This window comes from Hemiscyllium ocellatum, chromosome X (assembly GCF_020745735.1).
Source record: "Hemiscyllium ocellatum isolate sHemOce1 chromosome X, sHemOce1.pat.X.cur, whole genome shotgun sequence".
NCBI classification, from domain to species: domain Eukaryota; kingdom Metazoa; phylum Chordata; class Chondrichthyes; order Orectolobiformes; family Hemiscylliidae; genus Hemiscyllium; species Hemiscyllium ocellatum.
Window position 1 is genome coordinate 17,112,949 of NC_083453.1, and position 23,492 is coordinate 17,136,440.

The 23,492-nt window shown below is 49.2% G+C and overlaps 1 protein-coding gene across 1 annotated transcript in view; it reads left to right on the forward strand.

Moving 5' to 3' along the window:
* LOC132805821 (peripherin-like) overlaps positions 1-10,049 on the forward strand; it is a 31,341-nt gene extending 21,292 nt beyond the window's left edge. Inside the window, exons 5-9 of the mRNA XM_060821111.1 lie at positions 515-640; positions 3,460-3,680; positions 7,195-7,238; positions 7,350-7,423; positions 8,319-10,049. Of these exons, the coding sequence (XP_060677094.1) occupies positions 515-640; positions 3,460-3,680; positions 7,195-7,238; positions 7,350-7,423; positions 8,319-8,366 (513 nt within the window). The 3' untranslated portion in view covers positions 8,367-10,049. The remainder of the gene's footprint in view (positions 1-514; positions 641-3,459; positions 3,681-7,194; positions 7,239-7,349; positions 7,424-8,318) is intronic.
* Positions 10,050-23,492: the final 13,443 nt, after the last annotated feature.

The following is a 23,492-nucleotide window of genomic DNA, read 5'->3' on the forward strand; positions in this document are numbered from 1 at the left end:
GCCTTGGTCTCCCTCTCTCGATTTGAACAGAGCCAAACCCAGCCGTCTCTCCATGGGGCAGAGTTTCCAGGCCGGATGGTGGAGGGAAGAGAAAGGCAGGGGGCAGTGGTTAGCTCCTTCTTCTCAGTGTGTTTACACTGTGCTATCCCCACTGTCTTCTGCACGGTGGCTCAGTGGTTAGCACTGCTGCCTCACAGCACCAGCGACCCAGGTTCGATTCCAGTCTCGGGGGACTGTCTGTATGGAGTTTGCACATTCTCTCCGTGTCTCTGCGGGTTTGCTCCAGTTTCCTCCCACAGTCCAAAGATGTGCAGCTCAGGGTGAATTGACCATGCTAAATTACCCCATTGCGTTCAGGGATGTGTAGGTTAGCTGCGTTAGTCAGGGGGAAATGTAGAGTAATGGGTTTGGGTGGGATGCTTTTCAGAGGGTCATTGTGGGCCGAAGGGCCTGTTTCCACACTGTAGGGATTCTATGTACTGTAACCTACCTCTGTCCTTGTTCCGTTCGGCAGTTCACTGACCTGACCGAAGCCGCCAACCGACACAATGAAACCCTGAGGCAGACAAAGCAGGACCTGAATGAGTCGCGGCGTCAAATCCAGACCCTGACCTGTGACCTGGATGCCCTGAGAGGAACCGTAAGTGCGAAAGAAAGTCCGGTTTTTGAAAGCACTGACCAATCAGTGATGACGGCCGGGGAAGAGCAGGGTTCAACACTCCCACGCTGGCTGTACAGTTTGGGACAAAAATGTCAGAATGCCTTCAGTTCTGGGGAAGAGCCACACCAGCCTCGAAAGGTTAACTCTCTTTCTCTCTCCACATGTATGTCCAGGCCTGCTGCATTCCTCTGTGCGTTTGAAATTCCCTCCTTAAACCTCTGGCTCTCTTTCCTCCTTTTAAGATGGGCATGTGGAAAGAAAAAGACTCGTGAAGGCAAATATAGGTCCCTTACAGTCAGAAACAGGGGAAGGTTTATAGTGGAGAACAAAGGGATAGCAGACTAATTAAATACATAATTTGGCTCCGTCTTCACAAAGGAAGACACAAATAACATCCTAAAAAGTGTTGGGGAACACAGGGTCTAGTGAGATAGGAAGTGAAGGAAATCAATATTAGTTGGGAAATGGTGTTGAGGAAATCAATGGGATTAAAGGCTGATGAATTCACAAGATTCAATAATTTACATCCCAGAGTACTGAAAGACTCTAGAAATAATGAATGTATTGGTGGTCACCTCTCAAGATTCTATAGACTCAGAATTAGTTTGTATGATTGGAGGGTAGTTCATGAACACTCACTATTTCAAAAAGGAGGTGGAGAGAAAACAGTTATAGATTGGTTGCTCTGATATTGGTAGTGAGGAAAATGCTGGAGTTCATTGTAAAAGATTTAATAGTAGAGCACTTGGAAAACAGTGACAGGATTAGACAGTCAGCATGGATTTACAAAAGGGAAATCATGCTTGAAGCATCTTCTGGAATGTTTCAAAAATGTGTCTAGAGTTGATCAGGGGGAGCCAGTGGATGTGGTTTACTTGGAATTTCAGAACACTTTCAATGATGTCCCACATCAGAGATTAGCGTGTAAAATATAAGCACATGGGAATGGGAGTAGTGTACTGACATGGATAGAGAGCTAGCAGCAGACAGCAAACCGAATAGAAATAAACATGTCTTTTTCCAAGTGGCAGGCAGTGAGTAGTAAGTACCGCAAGGATCAGTACTTGGACCCCAGCTATTCACAAAATATATTAATGATTTAGATGAGGGAACTAAATGTAGTGTCTGCAAGTTTGCAGATGACACAAAGTTGAGTGGGAGGGTGAGCTGTGAGGAGGATGCAGAGATGCTTCAGTGTGACTTGGACAAGTTGAGTGGGTAAATGCAAGGTAGATGAAGTATAATGTGGATAAATGTGAGGTTATCCACATTGGTCGCAAAATCAGGAAGGCAGATTATTATCCAAATGGTGATAGATTGGGAAAGGGGGAGGTGCATCAAGACCTGAATATCCTTGTACGCCAGTCACTGAAGGTAAACTTGTAAGTACAACAGGTGGTGAAGATGGCAAGTGTATGTTGGCCTTCATAGTGAACAGATTCATGGACAGGAGTAGGGGTGTCTTGCTGCAATTGTGCAGGGCCTTGGTGAGACCACGCCTGTAAAAAAAAAGGTTTACCAGAGTGATTCCTGGGATGGCAGGGTTGATGTATGAAGAAACACTGGATCGGTTAGGATTATATTCTCTGGAGTTTAGAAGAATGAAGAGGGAATCTCATAGAAACCTGTAAAATTTGAACAGGACTAGACAGGAAGGATATTCCTGATGACCAGAGCCCAGAACAAGGGGTCACATTGTAAGGATACGGGGTAGGCCATTCTGGACTGAGATGAGGAGAAATGTCTTCACCCAGAGAGTGGGGGAGCCTGTGGAATTCTCCGTCACAGAAAGTGGTTGAGGCCAAAGCATTGAATGTTTTTAAGAAGGAGTTAGATATAGTCCTTCGGGTTAAAGGGATGAAAGGGTATGGGGTGTAAGGGAGAACAGGGGACTGAGTTGGATGATCAGCCATGATCTTGTTGAATGACAGACAAGGCTCAGTGGTTAACATTGATGCCTCACTATGCCAGGGATCCCAGGTTCGATTCCACCCTTGAGTGACTGTCTGTGGAGTTTGTACATTCTTCCCTTGTCTGCGTGGGTTTCCTCCAGGTGCGCCGGTTTCTTCCCACAGTGCCCAGGGATGTACAGATTAGGGTGGATTGGCCATGCTAAATTGCCCCATAGTGCCCACGGATATGCAGGTTGGGAGGGTTAGCCATGGGGAAATGTGGGGTTACAGGGATTGAGTGGAATGCTTTTCGGAGGGTTGCTGTGGATTCAGTGGGCCGAATGGCCTGCTACCCCACTGTAGGGATTCTAGGGACTGAATGGCTTACGCTTGCTTCTAATTTCTGTGTTTCAATTATGTTCTTGAAATCTACCTCCTTGGCCAAACGTTTTGTCACTTATCGAAATATCCCCTTCTGCGGTTTGATGTCAACGTCAGATGGACAGTGTTTTCATGAAGCACCTTGGGGGGGTGGGGGGTGCATTCTGCTGCATTAAAGGGGCTACATAAACGTAAACTGTTGCTGCGGATTACGCATCTCTCTCTCAATTTTTTTCAAAACATCAGGGGGAGGAAAAGTGATGCCGTTTGCTGGTTGTTTAAATTGAGAGGCATATTTAGAAACGTAGTTTGATGCTAACTTTTTTCTGACCGTGTTAGTTGTTCCTGTTTGAGATAGCATCGATCAGCTCAGTTAACAGTAAAAATATCCAGTTCATGAGGGGTTTGTCATGCTTCTCAGTGTGTTCGCTCCCTCAGGGTTAGGTGGTGTATCCCTTAGAGAGTGCTGTCTGTATACGGGTGGGTCTGGGCTCTCTGTCACATTTATTGAGTATTTGCCTGCAGAATGACTCCCTGCTGAGGCAGCTCCAAGAATTGGAGGAGCAGTTCTCCGTTGAAGCGTCTGGTTACCAGGATACCATTGCCCGGCTGGAGCAAGAGATTCATCACATGAAGGATGAGATGGCGAGACACCTGAGAGAGTACCAGGACCTGCTCAATGTCAAGATGGCACTGGATATCGAAATCGCCACCTACAGGAAACTTCTGGAAGGGGAAGAGAGCAGGTGAGCTGAACGGGGATTGGCCCCATCGAGCCAAAGGCATCAGAGGCTTCAGGCTCCTGTTGCTATGGGGAAGGCCACTTCAGCATCCCACCTCAGAGGCCATTCTCTGCCAGGGTGATATGTACCAATGGCTGACTTACTGTGGGGAGGGAAATCCTGTCTCCTTTTGGTGTTGAGAGGTGGACGGTTTCTGTTTGGGAATGAATATTAAGCTTCTAACGTGGATCTGGTTTAAAGCTGCCCACAATATGGTGGCCATGATATGGCGGTGATGGTGTTGGACTGGGGTGGACAAAGACAAAAGTCACATGACGCCAGGTTACAGTCCAACAGGTTTACTCCAACCACACTGGATCAAAATGGATTTCACCAGTTTCCTCATCTCCCCTCCCCCCCCCCCCCCCATCTCATCCCAGATCCAACCCTCCAACTCAGCACTGTTCTCATGACTTGTCCTACTTGTCCATCTTCCTTTCCACCTATCTGCTCCACCCTCCACTCCAACCTATCACCATCACTCCCCCACCTGCATCTACTTATCGCCTTCCCAGCTCCCTTTTTCCACCCCCCCCCCCCCCCCCCCCCCCCCCCAGCCCCACTCCTCTCCCATTTATCTCACCACCCCCTTGGCACCTCTCTTCCCCCCCCCACACACACACACACACATTCCTGATGAGGAGCTTATGTTCGAACATCGACTCTCCTGTCCCTTGGATGCTGCCTGAGCGGCTGTGCTCTTCCAGCGCCACACTTTTTGACTGTAACCTGGTGTCATGTGACTTCTGATACAACGTGGTTAGCACTGCTGCCTCACAGTGCCAGGGACGTGGGTTCGATTCCAGCCTCGGGCGACTGTCTGTGTGGAGTTTGCATGTTCTTCCCCCGTGTCTGCGTGGGTTTCCTCCGGGTGCTCTGGTTTCCTCCCACAGTGCAAAGATGTGCAAGTGAGGTGGATCGGCCATGCTAAATTGCCCATAGTGTCCAGGGGTGTGCAGGCTAGGTGGATTGGCCTCGGAGGGCTATGGGGATGGGGATAGGGATTTTGGGTCTGGGTAGGATGCTCTTTCGACAGTCTGTGCCGATTCGATGGGCCAAATGGCCTCTTGCTGCACTGTAGGGGATTCGATGATTCTATGAATGTCACTTCCAGTCACCATCCTGCCTCAGAACGATAGCACTGTTACTTCAATGTCGCTGGGTCAAAATCCGGGAACAGCATCCCTCCTTATCCTGACTAACCCGACACCAAATGGACTGCCGTGGTTCAGGAAGGCAGCCCACCGTCACCTTCTCAAGGGACAACTAGGGACGGGCAATAAGTGGTGGCCCAGTCAGTGAGACTCAAACCCAGTAAAAATAGCTCTTGTCCAAAAGCACTCAAAATTTGCCTGTTCATCAGAAAAGACATTGACAGCAAAACTGTTTAAATAATTGCTGCTTCCTTTTTCTGATGTTGGGAGTGGCCACGTGTTTGGGAGCATTGCGTTTGAGCTGTTCTGACCAGGCCGCTCAGCTTTGGCCTACAATCTCCACTTAGAAAACCATTTCAAGACCAAACTTCTTCCTTTTACCAGGAATAAATGAAAAAGCTAACTGAAACTAGTCAGGCCTTTGACGTTTTGACGTGGTTTTCCTCATTTGCAAGACTGGCCTTGACCTTTGACACGGCACTGCCAACCGACAGCACCTTGCCGTCTGATTGAACGAGGAAGCAGCCTCTCAAAGACATGAATACTCGAGCTGTAAATTCACACATAAATGGGGATTTTTTTTGGTTGTTGTAGCAAGTTTTGAGAAGATTTATAGCTCAGGTTGAGGTTCTGGATGTAGGTTTGCCCGCTGAGCGGGAAGGTTCACTTCCAGACGTTTCGTCATCCTGCTAGGTAACATCTTCGGTGGGCCTCCGGGCGAAGCACTGCTGCTTTCTATTTACATGTTTGGGTTTCTTTCAGTTGGTTATGCCGTTTCCTGTGGTGATTATCAGTAGTGCTTCGTCCGGAGGCCCACTGAAGATTTTTTGTCGTTGCTGAGGATAAGACCAAGGGGCTGGCGAAAGAAACCCTGTGTGCTTGTATTTAGAGTTTTATTCCCATCATTTTGACGCCTATTTCAGCAAACACACTGGAGTGCGAGCTCTTTTTTGTTTTTAGAGCTGCAGTACCGAGTGACAAGATATTCAAAACCAGGAGCTGGTATTCCCTCATTTCCAAGGATATCTCCCTGTGCTGCCTCCATTTTGATAGTTTTTTTTTCAGGCTAAAAGGATCAAAGGGTATGGGGGAGAAATTGGGAGCAGGGGGCTGAGTTGGATGATCAGCCATGATCCTATTGAATCAGGGAGGGCGGGGGGGGGATGCAGGAGGCTCGAAGGGCCTACCCTTCCTGTGATTGTTCTGTGTTTCTCTGTCTCACCATGGATTCGTACTTCAGCTCTGAAGCTGGGAGGCTTTCCTGTGGCACAGCCAAACGTGATGGGTTCGCCCAGGGAGACATAATAGAAACAGAAGAACTTGTACTCCAGCAGCAGTTCCCTCTCCCTCTGCCAAAGCTCACAAACTACCCACCCCGCAACCGAATATTGCGTACAATTCTGGTCTCCCTCCTCTAGGAAGGATGTTGCGAAACTTTTTTGAAAGGGTTCAGAACAGGCTTATAAGGATGTTGCCAGGGCTGGAGGGTTTGAGCTATAGGGAGAGGTTGAATAGGCTGGGGCGGGTTTCCCTGCAGCGTCTGAGGGGTGACCTCAGAGAGGTTTATAAAATCAAGAGGGGCATGGAGGGGGTAAATAGGCAAAGTCTCTTCACTGGGGTGGGCAGTCCAGAACTAGAGGACATAGGTTTAGAGTGAGGGGAGAAAGATATAAAAGAGACCTAAGGGGCAACACTTTCATGCAGAGGGTAGTACGTGTACAGACTGAGCTGCCAGAGGATGTGGTGGAGGCATCTGGATGGGTTCATGAATAGGAAGGATTTCGAGGGATATGGGCAAAGTGCTGGCAAATGGAACTAGATTAGGTTAGGATATCTGGTCAGCATGGATGAGTTGGACCGAGGGGTTCTTTCTGTGCTGTATAGCTCTGTGACTCTCTGACCACAGTTCATGTTGGAAACAAACACTTGCACAAGGTGAGATCCCATAAGCATGTCGGATAGCCAGGGGGAGGAGGAATGTTTGATTGGGATATGAGATTCCAAGAACCTGGCACCCCACCTCACTGGTGGCATCCCTAGCGACACCATACCCCCTGAACAGTGAAGCCAAGCCTCAGCTCAGATATTTGCGCATTTGAGATGAGAATAGGGAGTAAGGGTCTGTAACCACTGACGGACTGAATGGTCGGACCTGTCTGAATTCAGCTCGCAGCGTTGGTTCTGACATACTCTAATAGCATCGCAAGTGTCCAAAATGTTCCCAGATTCCCACCACTGCTTTGTGACATTCCTTTCAAGCTAGATTTGTGTAAAAGAAGATATTCTGGAATTTGCAGTGACTGTATATCTTGTTCCCTCAATAGGATTGCAGTCCCAGTTCAATCCTTTACTTCCCTGAGCCTCAGAGGTGAGTCCTATAAACATTGGTGAGCACTCTAAACTGTTTTGAGATTGTTGTATTTTGCGACGGAGGTGGCTGGGTAATTCTTTCTTTTGTGTTTTGGCTGTCATGCTTTAGATTACGATCTCAGTTCGGAGATTCTGAGCAGGAAGACCGTGTTAATCAAAACCATTGAGACACGGGACGGAGAGGTGAGGATCTTACTGATTTCGAGAGCAGCTGTATTTTGGAGAGGGGGATTTAAAAAAGATTGCTTAAAAAGGGAAGTTGGTTTTGTGGGACGTCAGTAAGTCAGGTCCTTTCCCCAACAAGATGAGGAAAGGCTGAGGGACTCGAGGCTGTTTTCGTTAGAGAGAAGAAGGATGAGAGGTGACTTAATTGAGACATGTAAGATAATCAGGGTTAGATCGGGTGGACAGTGAGAACCTTTTTCCTCAGATTGCGATGGCTAGCACAAGGGGACATAGCTTTAAATTGAGGGATGGTAGATAGAGGACAGATGTCAGAGGTAGGTTCTCGGAGTAGTAGAGGCGTGGAACACCCAGCCTGCAACAGGAGTAGACTTGCCAACTTTAAGGGCATTTAAATGGTCACTGGATAAATATATGGACGAGAATGGAATAGTATGGGTTAGATGAGCTTCAGATTGGTTCCACAGGTCGGCGCAACATCGAGGGGCCGAAGGGCCTGTACTGTGCCGGAACGTTCTATGTTATAGAACCAGCTCAAACCAAACCCAGAATCTTAAAGACAGTGAGGACTGCAGATGCTGGAAGACAGAGTCAATAGGTGTGGAGCTGGAAGAGCATCCGAGAAGCAGGAAAATCAATGATTTGGTCCAAAACCCTTCGTAAGGACCTTCCTGCTCCTCAGATGCTGTCTGACCTGCTGTGCTCTTCCAGCCTCACATTTGTTGACTCCAGAGTCTTAACACTGGGGATGTCAGTTTAAATTAAATCACACTGTTATGCAGAAACACCCAGTGAAAGAAATGAAGAATTCTGCACTCCACTGCACATTTTTAAAGCTCTTTCACTCGTTGCCCGCTTTGTAGAAAACTTTCCTCTTTTTGTTTTGTCTCTGCAGGTCATAAATGAATCCAGGAAGGAGCGACAGAACGAGCAGGAGCATTGAATCCGGGGCAGCCTGGAGACGGTTTGCATTTGGAAGCGGAAGAGAGTTCTGATTTTCCGTTTGCCCGAAGTTTTCCATTTCCCACTCCCTTTCTGTTCAGAGGTCGAAAGTTCCAAATCAGTTCCTTGTCCTGTAACCCCAGGAGTCGCACTCAATTGCAGCGAGCGAATCGAACGCCTGATACGCTCTCTTTCAATTCAAACACTGCCTCATTTCCTTATTCAAACCCTGGTTGGATATAACTCACCGGGGCTGGTATCCTGTCACTGAGTCACCCTTTATTTACATAGAGTCCCTGACACTGATCCAGCTCCCTCCGAGCCAGCTCTGAGTGAACAGAACCTCTGACCCTCCTGTTTCTATCTGTCAGCCAGGGCTCCCTGATTGAACCAGGTTAACAACCCCAATCAGGGAACTCAGATTCTATGAGGGCCACTGGACTGGCCTCGTTCTGATTCCGACACGTTTGACAATGACCGTATGTTCCTCCCCTCGCCTCTGATGGGCTGCTCAGTTTGCACCTTCCACAGAATGGACAGAGGGCAGGAGGCCAATCAGCCCCCACCCCTCCTGCCTGGGCCTGTTTCCGTTCTCCAATTAGATCACGGCTGGTCTCCATCGCAGCTCCTGTGCTTTGCCATCATCCTGTCAACTTTATCAAACTTGGAATGCCAGGGGCTGGCGAGAACGGGAACTCCACTGGAATGGACATGATCTTGCTGATCCAGGCTCGAGGGGCTGAATGGCCTCTTCCTCACTAGCCCTGAGCTGAGCCCACCTCCGATCCAGGCATCACGATCACCTGAACATCTGTGGTGCCTTCAGGATGAACTTGTTTGTCGGACAAGTCACTTAGGAGGTTTGCCTGGGGGAACTTACTGCTGTTTTAGGGGAGATGGTGGAACTTTTCAAATAAAGGAGAGTGTTGTTGAGCCACTGAAACAGCACTGAGAGGGATTTCAGTCAAGTCTGAGTTTGCTGGAACTATGTAGCCTAGGTAGGTTAGCCATGGGCAATGCGGGGTTACAGGGATGGAGAAGGTGAGATGCTCTCCGAAGGGTCAGTGAGGGACTTAATGGGCCGAATGGTCTGTTTCCACACTGTGGGATTTCCAACCTGACTTCGGTGCCATCCTGACAAGAGTGTGTGACCCTCCAAACCTTCCCTATTCATGATCTTATCTCAGTGTCTTTTGATTGTTCCCACATCCACCACTTCCTCAGGAAGTTTAATCCATACACAAACTCCACTCTGTGTGAAAACTTTACCTCATGTCTTTTTAAAATTTTTCTCCTCTCACCTTAACAATGTGCTCCCTGGTCTTGAAATCCCCCATCCTAGGAAAGAGACAGCTACCATGAACCCTATCTATACCCCTCATTATTTTATAAACTTCTATAAAGGTCACTTCTCAACCTCTGACGCTCCAGTGAAAAATGTCCCAACCTATCCAACTTTTCTTTATAACTCAAACCTTCCATACCCAGCAACATCCTGATAAATCTCTTCTGAACCCTTTCCAACTTCCTAATATCCGGCTCTATCTGGAAAAGAGCAGCAGGAGGAGGGTAAGTAAGGGAGAAGGTTTTCCCATGCAGAGATTCCATACCCTGCACCCGCCCGATGATCCAAAACTTTAATAGATCTTGCTGGAAAAGCTCAGCAAGTCTGGCAGCCCCTGTGGAGAGAAATCCGAGTTAACGATCCAAAACGTTAACTCTGATTCCTGTCCACCCATGCTGCCAGATCTGCTGAGCTTTTCCAGCAGCTTCAGTTGTCGTTTCTGATTGACAGCATCGGCAGCTCTTTTGGCTTCTTTTCTGTTGGTAGATCTTGCAGCCTGCGGCCTGTAGCTGTCCCCTCTGAGTGGCTGAAGACAGAGTTCCCTTACCCAGTGAGGTGACACAGTAAATGCTGGTTACACTCAGCCTGTTGCAGGGAGATACAAAGGTAGGCATAAAGGAAGTTAGAGCTGTTTTCCTGAGAATTTTGCTGGGGTGGGGGGGAAGGGTGAAGGTTTTGAGAGAGCAAACTGCGACGAGTGGGTCTCCAGTCTGCTGGATAGGAAGGATTTTGCCTGAAACGTTGATTTTTCTGCTCCTCAGATGCCGCCTGACCTGCTGTGCTTTTCCAGCATCACTCTAATCTTAGATCGGAAGGGATTTTAAACATTAGTGAGTCTGGACAGAGAGCAGGACAAAATGACAGTTATTGCCCAGAGCTGGAGTGTGTGGTCAAAGGAGAGGTGAGTTCTACTGTAAACAGCAGAACCCTTTGGAATGTTAACGTACAGACTGATGTACAGGTCCATAGTTCCTGAAAAGTGGCAACACAAGGCACATGGCATGCTCGCCTTCATTGGCTGGGGCATGGAGTAGGTTAGATTCCCTACAGTGTGGAAACAGGCCCTTCAGCCAAACAAGTCCATACCAACCCTCCAAAGAGTAACCCACCCAGACCCATTTCCCCCCTGCCTAATCCACCTAACACTATAGACAATTTAGCATGGCCAATCCACCTGGCCTGCGGGAGGAAACCCATGCAGACATGGGGAGAATATGCAAACTCCACACAGACAGTCACCCAAGGCTGGAATTGAACCTGGCACTATGAGGTATCAGTGCTAACCACTGAGCCACCATGTCGCCAGACCACGTAGCAGTGATCTAAGACCCTCATTAGGCCGCATTCAGAGTATTGTGTGCAGTGTCAGGAGCCACACTACCAGCAGGGCGTGGAAGCTTTGGCACAGGGAGTGCAGAGAAGGTTCATTAGGATGTTGCCTGGTCTCGAGGGCTTTGGCTGTGAGGGGAGGCTCGAAAGACTGGGAAAGAGAGCGGCTGAGAGGAGACCTGATAGAGGTCTCCAAAATGATGAGAGGCATGGATAGGCTTTTCCCCCCAAGGTTGAGTTTTGAATTACAAGAGGGTACAGGTTCAAGGTGAGAGGGGGCAAGTTGAAGGGATATGTGCAAAGGAGGTTTTCCATGCAGAGAGTGATAGGAGCCTGGAACGCATTACCAGGAGAGATGATGGAAGCAGTTACATGGGCAACATTGAAGAGGCATCTGGATGGTTACATGAACATGGAGGGAATAGAGGGATACGGACAGAATAAAGGCAGACGGTTTGTTGCTTAGTTTAGTTAGGGCGTGATGATCAGCACAGGCCTGGAGGGCCGAAGGGCCTGTTCGTGTGCTGTTCTTGTCTTTTGTTCTTAATATTTCATTATGGTTGACTGAAGGAAAAATAGGTGGAGGCTGGGAATCTGAAATAAATGCAGAGAAAGCACTGGAGAAACTCAGCACGTGTGGCAGCAGAGAGAAACAGGGTGAACGTTGCTGAAGACAAGTTGGACTGGACTTGAAACATTGTCTCTGTTTCTTTCCACACTGAGACCTGCTGAGATTCTCCAGCATTCTCGACTTTCCGAATGGTTGAGTAAAGGGGTCGAGGATAAGGCATGCTGTTCACATGGGGGATAGACACTGATGTGGAAGAGTGCACAGAATTAGGCCACAGATCAGCCACGAGCTCTCTGATCGGTGGAACACAGCAACAGAAGTAGGCCATTCAGCCCCTCAAGTCTGTTCCAATGTCTGTTGGAAGGTTTGGGTGCAGAGACGGAAGCCTCTGATGCACATGGAGATCTAAAGCAGGTAGAGAACACCACCCACTGAATCCTTCTTTGCTTCGTTTAGATTAAGTCACACAGATAGAGGACAGTTCGAGGGGTTTATTGCTCTGATGTGAGCGAACATACGTTTTTAAATATCAAAATACTGTACAAGGCACCTGAAGATCTGATTGACATGAGAGAGTTGTTTTGTAAATGTTTGACATCTGTTTCTGGCATGACACAATGCGTACACAGCGATAGACTTGACTCGCCATTCAGTCCCAGTCCTTTTATCTCCTTGCTTTGTTGCAGCAATGGGGAAAGCTTCGGGCACATCACATTGTGAATTCACCGAAAGCCCAGTCTCAGTATTTCGACTGGCCTGTGGAGGCGACATTTCTAACCACTGGCCACAACATAGTTCCGAGGTACTACAGCTCCCGGCACACTTCTGTTCTCTATCGGTAGCGAGCACAACAGTTGAGTACGAATCAAACGAATCTCGGGTTATTCTAGTTAGCACGTTGGAAAATCGGAGCGGCGAGAGCAAGAGCAGGTTTTAGAGAGCCGTGAAGCAACATTGGGGAACACTTGCCTCCGATGGATCGCAGACATTAGAGCTGTACAGCACAGAAACAGACCCTTCGATCCAACTCCCCCATGCTGACCAGATATCCCAACCCAATCTAGTCCCACTTGGCCCATATTCCTCCAAACCCTTCCTATTCATATACCCATCCCGATGCCTTATAAATGTTGCAATTGTACCAGCCTCCACCACTTCCTCTGGCAGCTCATTCCATACACGTACCACCCTCTGTGTGAATAAATTGCCCCTTAGGTCTCTTTTATATCTTTCCCCTCTCACCCTAAACCTAGGCCCTCTAGTTCTGGACTCCCCCCATCCCAGAGAAAAGACCCAGTCTGCTTATCCTACCCATACCCCTCATAATTTTATAAACCTCCATAAGGTCACCCCTCCGCCTCCGACGCTCCAGGATTTGGTCTTGGCGGATCTCCCTGTCCATGGTGACATGGTCAGTTCTGCTGCAGTGTGAACGTTTCTGAAATAAAGCAAGCAACTATTGCTCCATGAGTGGCCTGTTCCATTTGTTCAGGATTGCTGTTTCGAATCTGAGTGAGGTAGGTGGTAGCAATTTGCACCGAAATTCTCCAGGTGAGGGATTTTAGCACAGCATATTCTCAGAGGGATTGATGGGGGATGGGGGAGGTGTATCATGCCCCCGTGATGTCTGGAATTTTCAGTGAAATATTGAGCTCTTCTTCTCCCAGCACTTTTGACAGGAATTCTTCCGTGAGAAAAAAAGTGCAAGGTCAGTTTTTTTTTCTCTTTATTCATGAGATGAGGGTGTCACTGTCCAAGGGTAGCATTTATTGCCCAGGGGCCATTTAAGAGTCAAGCCCATTGCCATGGGTCTAGAGTCACATATAGGCCAGACCGGGTAAGGATGACAATTTCCTTCCCAAAAGGATATTAGTGAACCAGATGGGGTTTTTCTTCCAACAATCGACAATAGATTCTTGATCACCTTCGACTCTTAATTTCAAATTTTTAAATAAGTAATTAAAATTCCACCATCTACCATGGTGGGATTTGAACTGGGTTGTTAACTGGGTCTCTGGATTAACAGCCCCATGATAATAACACTTGGCCATCAACCCCCCCCCTTCCACCAGAGGGAATCACATCACATCACATTCCCTGAGCTTGGTAATGCTCCAGGTACACCCTTGTCCACACTACCCCCAAAAAAATGGCTTTTCAGAGCCTGGAGTAGAGGCACCTATCAATGTTGGCACCTTCAGGTTCTCTGGCCTCAGGATCTTTGTGGTGAGGTATGTTGTAGCCTACCCAAATCTCCACGCAAAAATAATGGCGCCAAACCCAGGAGTCCACCTGTTCACAGCGAGCAACGGAAAACGTGTAGCCTCACTCCTTCTGGGACTTGCTCCTGTTTGAAAAGGAGGTCGCCCAAAATTTCATTTTGAATTATTTCATTCCTAAACAAAACAAAATTCAATCTTCATTCGGTGGCTGCAGGCCTGTTTCAATATGGCTTCACTTTCAAAGGTTAAGGACATTTAGAATTGGTTGTTCGTGTTCTCAAATTAGGCTTCAAAATGTGAGGTGAAATGGCAGCTTTGTCTGCCCTCTTCAGAGAATGTTAATGTTTTTCAGAGTCACTGCTGTTCAAGGCCCATCCATCTTCAGCTGCTTCAGTAATGATCTTCCCTCCATCACAAGGTCAGATGTGGGGATGTTCGCCAATGATTGCACAACGTTCAGCATCATTCGCGGCTCCTCAGATACTGAAGCAGTCCATGTTCAAATGCAGCAAGAACTGGACAATATCCAAGCTAGGGCTGACAAGTAGCAAGTAACATTCATACCACACAAATGCCAGGCTATGACCATCACCAACCGATAGAATCCAACCATCATCTTTTGGCATTCAATGGTATGACCGTTATTGAATTCCCCACTATGAACATCCTGGGGGTTACTATTGACCAGCTGAAATTCAACCGGAGTAGCCACATAAACACAGTGGCTCCAAGAGCAGGTCAGAGGCTAAGAATCCTGCAGTGAGTAACTCACCTCCTGACTCCCTGAAGCCTGTACACCATCTACAAGGCAGAAGTCAGGAGTGTGATGTAACACTCCCCACTTGTATGAATGGGGGCAGCTCCAACAACACTCAAGAAGCTTGACATCTTCCAGGACAAAGCAGCCCCCGCTTGACTGACAACACATCCATCTCCTTCAACATCCTCTCCCTCCACCACCAATACTTTCAACTTGAAATTCACCCAGGCTCCTTCAACAGCACCTTCCAAACCCATGGCCACGACCATCTAAAGGGACAAGGGCAGCAGATATGTGGGAACACCACCACTTGCAAGTTCCCCTCAGAGCCCCTCACCATCCTGACCTGGAAATAGATCGCTGTTCCTTCAGTGTGTCGCTGAATCAAGATCTGTCACTTCCCTCCCCAAGAGCATCATGGGTCGATGCAGGCGTTCAACTTCCTAGTCGTCATTTAGAGATGGCCAATAAATTCTGGTCTATCCCATGAAGCCCACATCCTGTGAGCAAATCAAATCGTTGGAAGAAGAGCAGAGGAATTATGCCAGCATCCTGGTCAAACTTCATCTGTGTCAACATCATTTAAACAGTTTATCTGATCATGACCATATTGATGTGCATGGGAGCTTTCTGTGTGCAAACTAGTGCCACAGTTTCGACATTGGCGACAGTGACCACTTTGAGCAGAGTGTAACACACACTTTGTGAAGTTGGGCCAGCCTCTATCGAAGAGCAAGTTGTTTCTTTCTGATTTGAACCAATCTGTGTGTGCTTTCTGAACACCGCCTTTACAACAAGGCCCCCATTCGAACCCTGCACAGGATGCACTCAAGGGGGCGATTTAAAATTAAGACCACACAATGCGACTTGTATTACAAGTAACAATATTGCAACATTGGTGAGGTAAAAGGGAGGTGCAGGAGAGGCACAGCAACCAGCAGGTGGAGCACTTTAGGCTTGAACTCTCCAGCTCGCTCTCTCCTTTCCAAGCACCCTCTTTAACCAAGCTGTTAATCCCTGTCTCCTTACCTCAGTTTGTGGCTCCATTTGATCGCACTCCTGCAAAGCACCTTTATTATACTTTCATCAATTCCCTCGTTGTCTGCAAAAAAAAAGTTTTCTTTAATTCATGGGGCACCTGCACAGTTTGAAACTTCACATTGGCTGGAAATGGTGCTTTTTCAAAATAACCACTGACATTCTGGCTAATTGCAGGCTCTCTGATGTGTGTGTGTGTGTGAGAGAGAAAGACACACGCACACACAGGCCATTTTCACAGGTTGAATAAATGAACGAATTATTTATTTATTGTGACTTGCACTTTTAAGTGAACCAAACAGTAAGAATACAGCAAAAAGCTTCAGGTGTCACCACAATCCAGCACCATTTCGAATAGTTTAAGAATACAAACGATAACAGACAAAACTGAAGGAGAGCCCTGAGCCAGCTCACCAACGACACCTTCCTCCGTCACCTTGCCATCACCTACGCCAGGTCCAACATAGGAGTGCCCCGCTCCGGGCCCACTGTAATCAGGACTCCCCTGCTCCAGGCCTACTATAACCAGGAGTCTCCCGCTCCGGGCCCACTGTAACTAGGAGTCCCCCGCTCCGGAGCAATTGTAACCAGAAGTCCCCTGCTCTGAGCCCACTGTAACCAGGAGTCCCCCACTCTGTGCCTACTGCAGCCAGGAGTCCTCTGATCCAGGCCCACTGTAACCAGGAGTCCCCTGCTCTAGGTCCACTGTAATCAGGGGTCCCCCACTCTGGGCCCACTGCAGCCAGGAATGCCCCGCTCCGGGCCCAATGTAACCAGGAGTCCCCTGCTCTAGGTCCACTGCAGCCAGGAGTCCCCTGCTCCAGGCCCACTGCAGCCAGGAGTCCCCTGCTCCGGGCCCACTGCAGCCAGGAGTCCCCTGCTCCGGGCCCACTGCAGCCAGGAGTCCCCTGCTCCGGGCCCACTGCAGCCAGGAGTCCCCTGCTCCGGGCCTACTGTAACCAGGTGTCCCCCGCTCCGGGCCCACTGCAGCCAACACTCCCCTGCTCCGGGCCTACTGTAACTAGGAGTCCCCCACTCCGGAGCAATTGTAACCAGAAGTCCCCTGCTCTGAGCCCACTGTAACCAGGAGTCCCCCACTCTGTGCCTACTGCAGCCAGGAGTCCTCTGATCCAGGCCCACTGTAACCAGGAGTCCCCTGCTCTGGGTCCACTGTAATCAGGGGTCCCCCACTCTGGGCCCACTGCAGCCAGGAATGCCCCGCTCCGGGCCCAATGTAACCAGGAGTCCCCTGCTCTAGGTCCACTGCAGCCAGGAGTCCCCTGCTCTAGGCCCACTGCAGCCAGGAGTCCCCTGCTCCGGGCCCACTGCAGCCAGGAGTCCCCTGCTCCGGGCCCACTGCAGCCAGGACTCCCCTGCTCCAGGCCTACTGTAACCAGGTGTCCCCTGCTCCAGGTCCACTGCAGCCAGGAGTCCCCTGCTCTGCGTCCACTGCAGCCAGGACTCCCCTGCTCTGGGTCCACTGCAGCGGACTCCCCCGCTCCGGGCCCACTGCAGCCAGGACTCCCCTGCTCCGGGCCCACTGCAGCCAGGAGTCCCCAGCTCCGGGCCCACTGCAGCCAGGAGTCCCCTGCTCTGGGTCCACTGCAGCAGACTCCCCCCGCTCCGGGCCCACTGCAGCCAGGAATCCCCAGCTCCGGGCCCACTGCAGCCAGGAGTCCCCAGCTCCGGGCCCACTGCAGCCAGGAGTCCCCTGCTCCGGGTCCACTGCAGTCAGGTCTCCCCTGCTCCGGGCCTACTATAACTAGGAGTCCCCCGCTCCGGGCCCACTGCAGCCAGGAATCCCCAGCTCCGGGCCCACTGCAGCCAGGAGTCCCCAGCTCCGGGCCCACTGCAGCCAGGAGTCCCCTGCTCCGGGTCCACTGCAGTCAGGTCTCCCCTGCTCCGGGCCTACTATAACTAGGAGTCCCCCGCTCCGGGCCCACTGCAGCCAGGACTCCCCTGCTCCGGGCCTACTATAACTAGGAGTCCCCCGCTCAGGGCCCACTGCAGCCAGGAGTCCCCCGCTCTGGGTCCACTGCAGTGGACTCCCCCCACTCCGGGCCCACTGCAGCCAGGAGTCCCCTGCTCCGGGTCCACTGCAGCCAGAACTCCCCTGCTCCAGGCCTACTATAACTAGGAGTCCCCCGCTCCGGGCCCACTGCAGCCAGGAGTCCCCTGCTTTGGGTCCACTGCAGCCAGGAGTCCCCTGCTCCAGGCCTACTGTAACCAGGTGTCCCCTGCTCCAGCTCCACTGCAGCCAGGAGTTCCCTGCTCTGGGTCCACTGCAGCGGACTCCCCCGCTCCGAGCCCACTGCAGCCAGGACTCCCCTGCTCCAGGCCTACTGTAACCAGGTGTCCCCTGCTCCAGGTCCACTGCAGCCAGGAGTCCCTGCCCAACTGCCAGACCAAGACAGCACTGCCTTTTTGCCGAGAGTCCCGTTGCGGCGGCCCTCCTCCGAGATGTTGCCTTGCCCGTGCTGCCATCTTGAAAAGTCTCCTGCCACCACTGCCTCCAATTGCTGGTTGGGGCTTCTTGATCAGCTTTTCTCCTTCCCTGGCTTGCCATTATCCGTCCTTTTGGGTCCGTAACTGTCACACTCTCTCTCTCTGGGCTCCATCTGCAGCTATCGGCCTATTTGCCCCTCCACTGGCTGTCATCAGCACAGGTACCACCTCAAGCAATCTCCCATCAGTTCTGAGGAAGGGTCATTAATGTCGACACATTAACTGTTTTCGTTGTACAGATGTTGCATCGGCCTGCTGAGTGTCTCCAGCTGTTTCTGTCTCTCTGCTGAGGTGAGGATGTTATGTCATGTGTTTCTGAGGAGCCGAGACGTTAACTCTAATGTCTCTTCGTCAGATGCTGCCAGACGTGCTAAGCTTTTCCAGCAAGTTCTGTCTTTGTTTCTGATTTACAGCATTTGCAGTCCTTTCGGTTTTTATCTTATATTTTGTCTTTGCCACTTTTCTCCTCTCACGTCACAGTGTGACCACCTCCTGGTTGCCTGGCAACACTTGGGTGGGGGGAGCAGGGGGAACACCTCTATTAAAAATATTTACTCCCTTGCATCCCATCTTTCCACATCCCATTCCAGGAAACCACTGCCAAAATAAATCCGGAATATTTGCCAAGGACAACTCCTTGTTGCACTTGTTTTTTTTTAAAAAATTGCTTTTCAGGATAATTAGACAACAAGAAAAAAAAAGAGGCCAGTGCTTCAAACACACCACAAGTTGCCAGGTGGCAATAAGCTTGTCAGGATTTTAAATGAGTTGGAAATAGCCAGCAGCTTTTCCGTTCTGGTGTGTTAGGCCACAGGCTTCACTTCAGAGTTGCTCCCACCCCCACCCCAAAAGTGACCCATTGAAGAAAACAGCATGTTTCCTTCAAAAAAATGTCTTTTTCCTCCCTTTCTCCTGTCCGGACCCATTCTGGCCTACATCTGGCTCCGGAGTCACAGCAACATAGTGAACTCCCAACTTCCCCTCAGCAACAGTCACCACCACCTTCTCAAGGGCAACAAATGTTGGCTGTTTTTTTGACACCCATGTCCTGTGAATAGGAGCTAACTTTGCCAGAGACTGGAGTTGTCGGGCAGTGTCAAAGGAGCCCTGAGCGAACAGCCCCTCCCAAAGACCAGTGACGCTGAGGTCAATTACACCCCCCATGTCGCAACAGAAACAGGCCATTCGGCCCACCTAGTGTTTATTCTCCACGTGAAACGTCTTCATCCAACCATTCCTGTTGTTGTTTTGAATCTTCAGCGTTCTTTGTTTATCCTTCCTGTGGCCCCATCAGCATGATCCTTCAGCAGTCCTACCAACAAACAGCAGGGTTATGCCCTCAATCTGTACAGAATGGGCCTCAGAGATGGCATGGAGCTGGATTTGACAATAAACAGATAATATTATCAGATCAAACATTAGCAGGGGAGCTGTCAGCATTCCAAGAACTGTGTGTGTTGTAAGAGCATGGTACAAACGTGTGAGGCGATGGTTTTTTTTCTAGTTTAATTACACCATCACAATAGCGTCAACAAATGGAAAAGACAAAGTTTTGTCAATCAACGGCCCTTGGCATGTTGATGTGATATTTTAACATGATCCATTTATTTTGGTCAGGAAAGATTAGATTTCATCCACTTCTGGAAGATAAGGAAGGATTTGCCCGAAGGTTGGCTAAGACCAGTTCCTGGGAATGATGGGATTGTCCTGACTTAGTCTCCATTTCCTGGAGTTTAGAAGAATGTGAAATGACCAAATTGAAACAATTACATTTCTGAAGGGGCGTCACGGTATCAAGAGGATATCTCCCCTGGGGACTGTAGAACACAGGACATGGTGACCAAATCGGGGGCGGCCATTTTGGACAGAGGTGAGGAGGGATTTCTTCCCTCAGAGGGTGGTGAATCTTTGGAATTCTCTACCCCGGAGGGCACATGGAGGCTCGGAAATTGAAGATATTTAAGTAGAGATGGTTAGATCTTTGGGTACTAAGTGAATTGAGAGATTATGAGGAAAGGTGATGTTGGCATGATCCACATGGAGGGGTTGAGCAGATCAAGTGGCCTATACTGGCCCCTATTTTTTCAGATCTGATGGAAGGTTCCAAATGGATGTTGAACAAACGTGACGCAACGACGTAGATATTCCACTAGGTGTCTTGAGAGCCCAAGCAAATCTCAGGCACTTTTAACACAAACACAGAAAACAAAAATGAGTCAGTCAGGCCACATCTGAGGAGAGAGGGCAAGAGTTCATAGGTCAAGCTATGAGCCATTCACCAGACCGTTATAATATTGCTTTGGCCCCTGGTTGTTGAGACTTGCAACAGTCTGGCCGTTTCGGAATCATCAGGAGGAGTGTTAATGGACTTTATTCCCAGGTATCCCCCTTAGCTGGGCTGAAGGTTAACCTTCCTGAATATGTTCGACACACTGACAGAGCAGGTGGAATATGAACCGAGAGCTTCCAAGGCCAGAGGCATTGACATTGCCACCACACCACCGAAGGCCTTGAATGCCAGCCTTGTATGAATACCAACTGTGCTTTGGAAGCTGGTCATCATCATTGTGTCAAATTGCTCTCTGATTGAATCCTCAACGTCAATGGAACCATCCTGACTATAATACCCTGTTTAAACGCATCTCTCATTCTGAGCAGAAGCCTCCTACCTCCCTTTATTTCATGCAGCTTTAGAAAATCCCATCCATTTTAGTTTACAAACTGGCCGGGTTTTATTTGCCGAGGAATGGATGTCCAAAATATGAATCTGACAGTTTATTCCACTTCATTGACTGGGTAGGTGGAGCGGGTGGGACTGAAGTGTGGGAGGAGTTTGAAGACTGAGTTAGTTAATAAACTGACACAAACTATCCCACACCACCCTGGGCTGAAAGGGCAGGCGGGGAATGGATGGTTGGATGGCCCTGGTAGGCCAGAAGCAGCACATCTGTTGGTAAGAAAGGGAACACAGAGAGGCCAGCCGAACATGACAAATGAGATGGGAGAGCGATCAATGCACAAGTGGAGGGGAGCATGAAAAGTGAATCAGGAAAAGGGGAGGAGGGGGACTGTGATCATGAGGGAAACTTCCACACCGACAAGAGGAGCACATTTTTGTGAGGGTTTTTGTTCTTTTAAACGACCGTATTGGTTAGTGTCAATATTTGTAAAATTCCACAGGATTCCACTGTTAGGATTTTCTGTATTTATGAACCTTGGCTCAATCATATCTTTAAATGACATTGTCTCAAATGTGCTCCTTCCCCTCTCTTTATTCCTGGATTGAGCAAGGCCAGTGAGCCCATCTCTCCAGGCCTCCTCATTGCAACATAGAGAAAACTCAAGGGCTTTTGGATCCATTGCCTGATTTTTAAAAATTCATGTAACACATTCATGTGTGTGTGTGTGTGTGTGTGTGTCTATGTGTGTGTGTGTGTGAAAGTGTGTGTGAGTGAGTGTGTGAGAGAATGTGTGTGTAAGAGAGAGAGTGTGTGTTTGAGTGTGAGAGAGAAAGAGTGACTGTGAGAGAGAGTGTGTGTATGTGAGAGAGTGGGAGTATGTGTCTGTGTGTGAGTGAGTGAGTGTGTGTCTGTGTAAGTGAATGAGTGTGTGTTTGAATGTGTCTGTGTGAGAGTGTCTATGTCTGTGTGTGTTTCTGTGTGTGTGCATCTGTCTGCATGTGTCTGTGTGAGTGAATGAGTGTGTGTTTGAATGTGTCTGTGTGACAGTGTCTGTGTGTGTGTGCATGTGTATGTCTGTCTGCATGTGTCTGTGTGAGTGAATGAGTGTGTTTGAATGTGTCTGTGTGACAGTGTCTGTGTCTGTGTGTGTTTCTGTGTGTGTGTGCATGTGTATGTCTGTGTGCATGTGTCTGTGAGTGAATGGGTGTGTCTGTGTGTGTGTAAGAGAGTGAGTGTGCGTATGTGTGTGAGCGTGCGTGTGTGTGAGTGTGCATGTGTGTGTAAGTATCTTCAAGGCAATCAGTTGAGTCCGTAGTGTGGGTCATTTACAATTGCTGGAGGTGACACACATTTCACCTGCAGGTACCTGTTCTGTGCCTTGCAATGTTTTGGAATGATCCAGCCCATGGCTCCCCCATTCTGTTTTCCGCTGGCTAGTGTTAACCTGGCGGTCACCATGCTTTTTGCCTACAGTACAAATTGTTATGATGGTTGGAAATGGGACATTCTTGCATTTGTCCTGATGAGTGCAGGATGAGAGATTTGTCACCATGTTCCTCTTCCCCTTGCCGTTGAAAGGCTTATGCCATGCCCATAGAAGCCACGTATTTATGGCGTGGATCTGTGCAATACAGCAATGAACTCTGAAAGAGGACAAAAGCACTGGAGTTAAAACACTGAACTGAATTGAAGGCTCTTTGTCTCCATGAAATCAGGGTGTGTTGGCCAGGAAATGGAGCTCAAACTCTTCAGTGTCTCTGAGGCCCAGGCAGTGGGTGGTTAATCTGAAACGCAGAGCTCAGTTCTACACCATGTGCGGTAAATAATATTTAACAAAGACAGAGAAAATCAGATCCAGTCCGGGTCCTCCTTTATCTGTTCCATCCTGGGCTGAATCCAAGGAAAACCTTTTGATATACGTTCCAGCCGCACATCCGGTTCTTTGGAGTCATTCTGGAAACTAGGCTTTATCTGCGTCCGATGCAGGCGTTTGTCATTGTACATTGTCTTTCACGGTCACCTTTCAATAAAGGGCAGTGTGGTGTTTGTGTTTCAACAAGGAAGGAAGGCAAATGGAATATTGGCATCTGTCACTGACGGAATTGTGTTAGAGTGGGGAAGTGGTGCTGTAACTGTACCAGGCATGCGAGAGACCGCACTTGGGAGAACTGCATACACTTACAAACCCTGGACTTGAGCAGGGATGCAGCTACGTTGAAGAGGCTTCACTCAATTGACTCCAGAGCTGAGAGGTCTGTCTCATGAAGAGAGGTTGAGCAGTTTAGGCCTGGAGTTCAGAGCAATGAGATGAGATCTAATTGAGGGATATAAGATGTGAAAGGGGATTGACAGAGAAGATATACAGGGGAACGTCGACTACCTGAACGGGATGGGCGGGCACTATTTCGTTCCGATAATCGATTATTCGGTTAATCGATTAATTGCCTTTTCTCTGGGACTCGGCGTTTTTAAAGTCTGCTCCCCGTCCAGCAGACTAGCAGCAGCACACAGTGAGACCCCGCACCTCCCCCCGTCGTCCAACCCCACACCCCGCCCTCAAATCCTAACACCGTCCCTGTCCCCCAAACCCGCCCACCCCAACCAACCCCATCCAACACTGCCCCCCATCCACCGAACCCGCCCCCCCAAACCCATCCAACACTGCTCCCCAGTCCC